The sequence below is a fragment of the Hordeum vulgare genome, chromosome 3H (assembly GCF_904849725.1).
Source record: "Hordeum vulgare subsp. vulgare chromosome 3H, MorexV3_pseudomolecules_assembly, whole genome shotgun sequence".
In the NCBI taxonomy this organism is placed as follows: domain Eukaryota; kingdom Viridiplantae; phylum Streptophyta; class Magnoliopsida; order Poales; family Poaceae; genus Hordeum; species Hordeum vulgare.
In genome coordinates, this window is record NC_058520.1 from 11062763 (window position 1) to 11071838 (window position 9076).

The following is a 9076-nucleotide window of genomic DNA, read 5'->3' on the forward strand; positions in this document are numbered from 1 at the left end:
CACACCTAATACAATGACTAATTGTATACATGCGATAGTTCGGTGAAGAGATGGTGATACAAGTGTAGTATGGATACTAGAAATAGATTTTTGTAATCTGAAAATATAAAAACAGCAAGGTAGCAAGTAGTGAAAGTGAGCATAAACGGCATTACAATGCTTAAAGACAAGGCCTATGCTTCATACTTTCACTAGTGCAGTCTCTAAACAATGCTAACATAGTAGAATCATATGATCATCCCTCAACGTGCAACAAAGAGTCACTCTAAAGTTCATATCTAGCGGAAAACATAAGATGCAATTGTTGTAGGTAGTAGAACCACATCAAAGTTATTTTTTATGATCAATCTATTGAGATATTCCTATAAGTGTCACAAATAGCCCTAGAGCTCGTACTAGAATAACACCTATGATACGCATCAACCAACTCTAATGTCAACTAGATACTCCAATGTCACCACAAGTATCCATGAGTTGATTATTCATCATGATCAAACAATTTTAGATTCATCATATTCAATCCAACAGAAAGAATTTCAAAGAGTACCCTAAGATTTATATTGGAGAAAGTAGGACAAGAACGTGTATCAAACCATGTGCATAGATTACCTCATTGTCACCATGAGAGTCCGCAAGTTGAGTATCAAAAATATATTAAATGAATCAATAGAACACTACATTATCACAACGGGTATCCACGTGCAAGACACATATCAAGTGATCTTAAATCAATATTCAGTCCAACATAACTAACCCTCATCAAGCTAATAAAGACCGATGAAGAAATGGAAGTAAAAAAATCATCTAAAAAGCCAAAATGCATGCAAAAAAAATTCAAAAAGGAAATCCAAGAGCGTGACACATGCCAGCGACTCAGAGCTCGTCAAGTGGCATGCTCTCAACCCACCTCAAGTGACCCTTGGGGAGGCTCTCAAAGGAGCGCTCCTTTATTAGTTGCTCCTCACTTAGCTACACCCATATGGGTATGGATACACATTTTGTTTCGTCACAAAAAACTCCACCCATATATAACCTTCTCTCGTGGGAATTACATCTCGCTTCTAGCACGATATATATTGTCTTCGCCTAAAAGGTTTTCTCCATTTGAACCCATTGGCCGGGTCCAATATGTTTTTTTTCTCTCGTTCCTTCGGATTTCCATCAAGATGAGGCTGCCTCCCCTCTTGTTCCCCTCTTGTTCCTTCAATATTTTCTTCCTTTTTATATTATTTAATTCGGTTCTCTTTTGTTCCTTCAACAGTTTTCTCCGGTTTATTTATTTATTTTTATTTTTTGATCAGTTTTTTTTTCCATTTAATCTGTTTTTCTTTTGTTAGTTTTTTGTATCCATTTCTTTTTGCACTGTTTTCTTTGGGTTTTTTTGGTGCTTTTAGTTTTTTTATCATAATACTTTGGTTTTCTCTATTTCATCTATGTTTCTTTGTTGGTTTTTCTCACTTTTCTTCAACAAATGTCTGATTTTTTATGTGATAGTTTTTCTTCTTTTTATGTTCGGGTTTCTTTTTTTTTTCTATTTTTTCTATTGTTTTCATTTGTTTTCTTTATTCAATTGTTAGACTTCATTTTGTTTCTTTGTTTTTTCTTTTATTTGTTTCGTGATTTTAATTGGTTTTTAGATTTCTTTCTTATTTTCCTTTCTTTTGTCTTTTGTTTCTTTCTTGGTTTTCATTTTTTTCCTTAATTCTTTATCAGTTCCCACGGTCTTCCATTCTTTTCGTACTTGTTTTTTCTTTTTCTTTTTCTTTGGTTTCTTTTTCAATTTTCATTGTTTTTCCTCTTTTCTTAGTATCTTTTGATTTTCAATCTATATTTTTAGTAGACGTAAAGCACATTTTTAATACATGTTAACATTTTTCATATATAATTTTATTATATTTCAAATACATGGTAATCATTTTTCTAAAAGCGGTTTTAACATTTTACAAATTCTTGATTAGCATTTATCACATACTAAATTAACTTATTTTTTATTACACTGTTATTGTTTTTTCTATACACATTTTAACATTTTCAAATGATTTATTTTTTCAAATACAATATATGCATTTTTAATACATGAATAACATTTGTTCCATACACATTTAATATTTTTAATACATGGATAACATTTTGAAACGATTCATACGAATTTTCAACACTTGTTTAACGTTTTCAAGTGCTTGGTTAATATGTTTACATACATGATCATGTTTTTTCACACAAATTGTATACTTTTATATACTTTTTTCGTATACATTAGAAACATTCTAGTATGCACATTTAACATTTTTCAAATGCACCAATAACTTTTTTTGAGTACATGGTCCTCATTTTTTCTATATACTGTTTAAACATTACTCAAATACTTGAATAACTTTTTTTAAATACAAAATTTACCTATTTTCAATAGGGGGCAATATTTTTATACCCATTTTCTTTCAAATGTTTCATTGAAATTTACAAATACAAGTTATTTTTTTAATACACATGAAAGAAAGAAAGTAAGAGAAAAAAACACATGACAAAAACCAAAAATATCGTCTGAGTCCTCTAGCCTATATTGTTCATATATCCCTGGATTATATTTAGGAGGCACTCTCTCTTGATTATCCGTTTTCAATAAAGCCCAATATTTCTCAAAAATAGATAGAAGTTTGATAGATTTTTTTTGGTTCACGGAAAAAATAGACAGCAAATAGGTATTGGGATGGGCTATTAAATCGCCATGTTTTTTGCAAACCAACATCCAATTTGATGGTTAGGCGGACAGTGGTATCCCAGTCCATCAGAGTTTAAGTACCAGACTTGACATTGTTACACGCATTTTTTCGGATTTATTTCAGGCTTTTCGACGATGTGCGTCAAATGGAAGAAGACGTTCACGTTGACTAGATAGGCATCTGTAATGGCTTCATCAATATCAAGATGATACGCCGGCTCAGTTTTTCGGAGGTGCTTACAGTGACACGGTATAGGTGCGCGTGTTGTGTTTATAGGGGGTGTGAGTGACTTTGACTGTAATGTGTCGAAGGAAAAAATGGCCTATGTCCTTTGGTTACTAGAGAAATTTTGGGATAGATTAGAGCTGGTCTTAAAGGAAAGCTGGTCCATCCGCACCCTTCCCTTATCTCATCTTGCTGCCGCACACTCGACCCAAAAGGATTCCCTCGCTCTCACAGACCCAGTGATGCTAGCCACCCCACGCCAATGGCATCCATCCCCTCCCTCGCCGTCTCCGGCGCCGCCACCGCCGTCCCAGCCGTCGTCCCTCTCAAGCCCCCGCCCACCTCCGCCGCCTTCGACAAGGTGACTTCCTTCCCCTCCCTCTTGACCATGATGTCCGTGTGCTTCAGCAGGGACGAGTGACGAGAGGGCTCATTCTTTTTCTTCCACGACAACTCTGCTCCATATTCGCAGGGCACTTCTTATCAGAGGAGCAGCGCCCAAGCATTGGAGAATGGCAGAGTGGAGCACGAGAGCCCGCCTCGGCCGCTAGACGCCCAGGAAGCAATGGGCATGCTGAGAGACGGCCAGACGGTGCAGTCGGCGATGTACGTGCCCCTGCTGCACCGCTGCGTCGAGGCCGGCGGCCTCGGCGCCGCCAGGGCCCTGCACGGCCACATGGTGAAGACCGGGACCGCCGCGGACATGTTCGTGGCCACCTCCCTGGTGAACGTGTACATGCGGTGCGCGTCAAGCCGGGACGCGCGCCGCCTGTTCGACGGAATGCCCGACAAGAACGTGGTCACCTGGACGGCGCTGATAACGGGCCACACCCTCAACTCCGAGCCGGCGCTGGCGCTGGAGGTGTTCGTCGAGATGCTCGAGCTGGGGAGGTACCCTTCGCATTACACGCTGGGCGGCATGCTGAGCGCGTGCTCTGCCGCGCGCAGGATCGATCTCGGCCAGCAGGTCCATGGCTACTCGATTAAGTACGGGGCCGACACGATCACGAGCATGGGCAACTCGCTCTGCAGGCTGTACTGCAAGTCTGGGGACTTGGAGTCTGGCCTGAGGGCCTTTAAGGGGACCCCTGACAGGAATGTGATCACGTGGACGACGATGATATCGTCCTGCGCCGAAGACGAGAACTACCTGGACCTTGGGTTGAGTTTGTTTCTCGACATGCTTGAGGGAGGGGTGATGCCGAATGAGTTCACGTTGACTAGCGTCATGAGCTTGTGCGGTGCGAGGCTGGATATTAGCCTGGGCAAGCAGGTCCAGGCTTTCTGCTATAAGGTTGGGTGCGAAGCCAATCTTCCGGTCAAGAACTCCACAATGTATCTCTATCTCAGGAAGGGCGAAACGGACGAGGCTATGCGCTTGTTTGAGGAGATGGACAGCAGCAGCATTATCACGTGGAATGCAATGATCTCGGGGTATGCTCAAATCATGGACTCGGCAAAGGATGACCTCCATGCCCGTTCAAGAGGGTTCCAGGCACTCAAATTATTCCGTGATCTCGTGAGGTCTGAATTGAAGCCAGATTTGTTCACCTTCTCAAGCATCCTATCAGTCTGCAGTGCCATGATGGCCCTGGAGCAGGGTGAGCAAATCCATGCAAACACGATAAAGACTGGATGCCTGTCTGATGTTGTTGTGAACAGCGCACTGGTAAACATGTACAACAAGTGCGGATCCATCGAATGTGCAACCAAAGCCTTTGTAGAGATGCCAACGCGGACACCTGTCACATGGACCTCTATGATTTCAGGGTACTCGCAGCATGGCCGATCCCAAGATGCCATACAGCTATTTGAGGACATGGTATTATCCGGCGCTAGACCAAATGAAATCACATTTGTGAGTTTGCTGTCAGCCTGCAGCTATGCTGGTTTAGTCGAGGAGGCTGAGCGCTACTTTGACATGATGCGGAATGAGTATCATATAGAACCTCTTGTGGACCATTACGGGTGCATGGTTGACATGTTCGTGCGATTGGGGCGGCTGGATGATGCATTTTCCTTCATCAAAAGAACAGGTTTTGAGCCCAATGAGGCCATCTGGTCCAGTTTGGTAGCTGGATGTCGGAGTCATGGGAACATGGAACTTGCTTTCTACGCCGCTGATAGGCTCCTTGAGCTCAAGCCGAAAGTGATTGAAACATATGTCTTGCTGTTGAACATGTACATTTCTACTGGTAGATGGCGTGACGTTGCCAGGGTGCGGAAACTGGCCAAACATGAAGATGTCGGGGTTCTCAGAGATCGTAGCTGGATTGCAATCAGAGACAAGGTTTATTTCTTCAGAGCTGATGACATGACTCACCCTCAAGCTACCGAGCTGTATCAACTGTTGGAGAATTTGCTGGAAAAGGCAAAGGCCGTAGGGTACGAACCGTACCAGAATGCTCCTGAGTTGTTATTTGACAGCAAGGAGGGTGATGACGACAAGCCTGCTGCTGCTGCAGGTTCACTGATAAAGCACCACAGCGAGAGGTTAGCTGTTGCGCTGGGGCTGCTCGAAACACCTCCTGGTGCGACAGTCCGTGTGACCAAGAACATCACCATGTGCAGGGATTGCCACAGCTCTATCAAATACTTCTCATTACTAGCAAACAGAGAGATTGTTGTCCGGGACAGTAAACGGCTTCACAAGTTCAAGGATGGTCGATGCTCCTGTGGGGATTTTGGTGCGCTCCTCTTGTGATACCGGAAAATCCCATGCATGCACACTTCGCTATTGTGAGAACACAACAATTTTTGCATTGGAAACAGGTTTGGCTTACTCTGAACTTGTTTACTGCAAGGTACCATGAGATCTCTGTTTGTTTGTAGATTTTTGTATGAAAGCATGATTTGTTCAGTCGGCATTGGTGACATGTGAGTATACATGACCATAAGCCCAATCGAATTTCTGAGGTATGCTCACATCGTTTGCACTGTAGAACGGTGAATATCTGTGTAACTGTTGTAAATGCTGGCGTATTAGGGTTAGATTTCATTGTTTTAATTCACAATGCTGACTCAGATTTTGAATTCTTTGGCCCATAATCTGAGTGGAAGCATTGTGTACCATATGAAACAAATCTGTTGTATGATACACATTTTTTGAATTGTAAAGGTTATTTGGAGCGTGTCTACAAATAATTGGAGTATATATACACAATTTTTTTTCCTGCTACCGGTGTAGTTGCTCCCATGTGTGTTTCACACAATTTTTGTTCAGTCTCATAGCACTTGGTCCTCTCTCTTCCTTCCGGTGGGAGAGAAGAGAGATGGGGCTCGATTCCGGTCGGGCAATGAAAAGGCTGTTCGATCCGGCAGCTGCCCCCTTTGCCGTTCCCGTCGCTAAGTTACGGTGCTTTTCCCTGCCGGAAGGAAGGCAGGAAAGTATTGGAACGCAGCAGCAGCAGGAGAAGGAGTTGGAGAAGAGCGGCATCGGGAAGAGGAGGAAGGTTGCGGTGGCCGCCGTCGTTCTCACCGTGAACCTCGGCATCCTCGACTGCCCCATCTGCTTCCATCCTCTGCGCCCTCCCATCTTCCAGGTACCCCCTGTCCCTGTTGGTTCATCTGTACGTGTTGTACTACTGAAACCCCACAAGCTCCTTAAGAAGGACGGTGCCAATTTATATCTGCCATAGTGGTAAAAAAAAAACTCAATTATTGATTTTTTTTTAGAGCAGACCTCAGTTATTGATTTGACCCTCGAGTGGACCTTAGGTGCCAGGTTTCGGACTTGTGGTTTTGTAGTGGCAAGATGCAAGTCAAGGTTGACATCTCTGAAGAATTAGAACAAAATCAGGCATAAACATTAGCCCAGATGCCCAGTAAATCAGTAACATTTTCAGCAAGTTATGTTACCTTCAGTTCATATATGAGTTGTAAAATCTTTCTGTTCATCATTGTTTGGATCCCCAAACGGGGTTCTCTAGGGTCAAGAAATTGAATATAGATGGACAACTGAAGCCTTAAGCTCATCATTATGCAGAAACCATAAAAAAAGGAAAGAATACTGTAGCCTTGGAAGTGTTGCCATTTATCTATTCTTGCAGTAGGAGAGATAGGCTGGTTTGTATCAAAATATCCTAAATTTTCTGAGAGGATGTAAAACGGCTGTAATCTTAACTCTGAAGTACGAAAATTGGCTTTCAACCATTTTGATGGTATATGTACAATCCATCAGGTCTGGTCAGAACATCAGAAGTAAGTACTTCTAACTTCTAAGTCTCAGTCCGGTTTTTCATATCCTTGAAGTTGTTGGCTATTCATTTTTTCAGAGTTAAATGCCACCTTTGTTCTTATGTTTTCCAATAAAATCATTGTAGGCTTTAGGACAATTGAAACTGGACTGTAATCTTAGATTAGATAGTAACTCCATAGTTTCATAATAAAATATCATTAGTTATATACTTGATATTGCTTGACGCCTTGACAGGTCCACCTCTATCAGATGAAATCTTTTGAGTCCTTGTCTACAGGCAAGTCGAAGAGTCCCGGGAGATGGGCGTTGGTGAGCTTGGTTCTGCTGGTGATTCCGCGAGGCTTCTTCCTGGCCTTCTCCTGCTCTGGTTCCCGGCTTTCGATCTGTTCAGCGGCACGCCTCTTGGCCGTGTCGGTGGCCGGCTTCTCGTCGTTCTTCCAGAGCTACTTCTCGATGTCGAGCATCTCCCGGGGCAGCTTGATGTCGTGGAACATCTTCTTGAGCTCGGCTTCCACCTCCATCCTCGACCTTGTATCGTTCGGGTATGCAATCATGTCTCTCTTGATCGACAGCAAAAAAGATGTCGCCTGAAGATTTCAGGGCCTGCAGGTCCTCCAGCACGGACGGATACGCGCCCTCCACCTCTGACGCCGGGAGGCCGTCGGGAAAGCTTGTGATGAGCGAGAGCAGCTCGTCTTTGCCATCGACGTTGTGCGTGCGCCTGTACGAGTAGCGCTCCCCGTCGAAGCGCACCTTGGGGTTGTTCCTCAGGCGCTCGGCGCCGTTGCCGGCGATGTCGACGTAGGTTTTCTCGTCTATCTGGTGCGCCGTGAGAGCTTCCCTGGTCCTCTCGAGCAGCGCTATGACGTCTCTGACCTGTTTTCCGGCGGCTGACGTCCTCACTTGGTTGACCTTCTGTAGGCGCGTGATGTCGTCGGCGAATCTGACGACCGCGGCAGGCGCTGGAGCTGGAGCCGGTGTTGGAGGAGCAGGGTGGTGCTGGGAGCTGGTGGCAGATGCTGCTTTGGTTGCGGCGATGGCGGAGAGAGTGGCCTGGTTCCTCTCCTGCTGCAGCCAGAACCTGGCGATGCCGTCATTCAAGGCCATCACGGAAACCAAGGATGGCCGGAGCCCTCCTGTGCAGGGCGACAAAGGGTTTGAAGCACGCTGCGGACGTCGACAAAGGGTACTACGGAGGAGGCGGAGGCAGCACGGTACAGAACAGAGTCTCGGCTTCGCTCGGATTCAAATTTAGCACCTCTCCTGCTGCAAGACGGTTAAGGCCCACGGCCGATTAAATTTACGCAACCTGAGTGTTTCTCATTTTTGTTTTCATAGATTCGCGTATTCAGTTTTTTTTTTATATCTCGAACCGTTCTCCCAAATCTCAGAACGTTTTCATCATTCGATTTCTCCCGCTTGGATTTTTGAAACTAGATTTCATAATAACTGGTTGTGGCATTTTCTCCCCCGGCCCCGTGCCGCTCCCGCGAGAGGCCCTAGAGCAACCCTAGGCAGCGCTGTCGCCGCTCATCTCCCTCATCGTCGTTAGAGGGCACCGTCGGGCAAAGCCCGCGTGTGCGTCGGCGTCGGCAGGGCTCTTCTCCCCTTCTACATGGGGCACTCAGGGGGTGTCGGTCGGGTCGATCGCGTGGAGGTGTGGCTGTAGGGCTGCTCGGTGAGGTGGCCAGGCACATCGCGTCGGTAAAGGGATGGAGCTAGGGGGCGGCGCCGGTGCTCTCGGGCACCGGGCGATGCGGATCTGGCGAGGATCTCCCGGCCGCCCTGCTCAGGATGGCCGCGACGTCAGTGCGACACTGTAGGGAGGCCACCCACGGCGACAACATGGATCTGTTGAGGTATGCCCTGGCCGCTTTGGTCAGGGCTACTGGACGTTCAGGTAGGTCGCGCGGGGGTGCAGGGAGGCCGCGAC

The 9076-nt window shown here is 45.4% G+C and overlaps 1 protein-coding gene and 1 pseudogene across 1 annotated transcript; one reads left to right on the forward strand and one right to left on the reverse strand.

Annotated features, from left to right (window-relative positions):
- Positions 1-3128: 3128 nt before the first annotated feature.
- On the forward strand, positions 3129-6082 carry LOC123442497 (putative pentatricopeptide repeat-containing protein At5g52630). The gene is made up of 2 exons (XM_045118561.1): positions 3129-3306; positions 3418-6082. The coding sequence occupies exons 1-2, from the start codon at positions 3208-3210 to the stop codon at positions 5647-5649; spliced, it is 2331 nt and encodes a 776-aa protein (XP_044974496.1). The 5' UTR covers positions 3129-3207; the 3' UTR covers positions 5650-6082.
- A 1306-nt stretch (positions 6083-7388) lies between these two features.
- Positions 7389-8250, reverse strand: LOC123442498 (annotated as a pseudogene).
- Positions 8251-9076: the final 826 nt, after the last annotated feature.

Bases quoted from the DNA above. Each gene is read 5' to 3' on its own strand.
- LOC123442497 (XM_045118561.1), top strand. From the start codon at position 3,208: ATGGCATCCATCCCCTCCCTCGCCGTCTCCGGCGCCGCCACCGCCGTC. The intron at 3,307-3,417 runs GTGACTTCCTTC...CCATATTCGCAG, and splicing joins CCTCCGCCGCCTTCGACAAG to GGCACTTCTTATCAGAGGAG.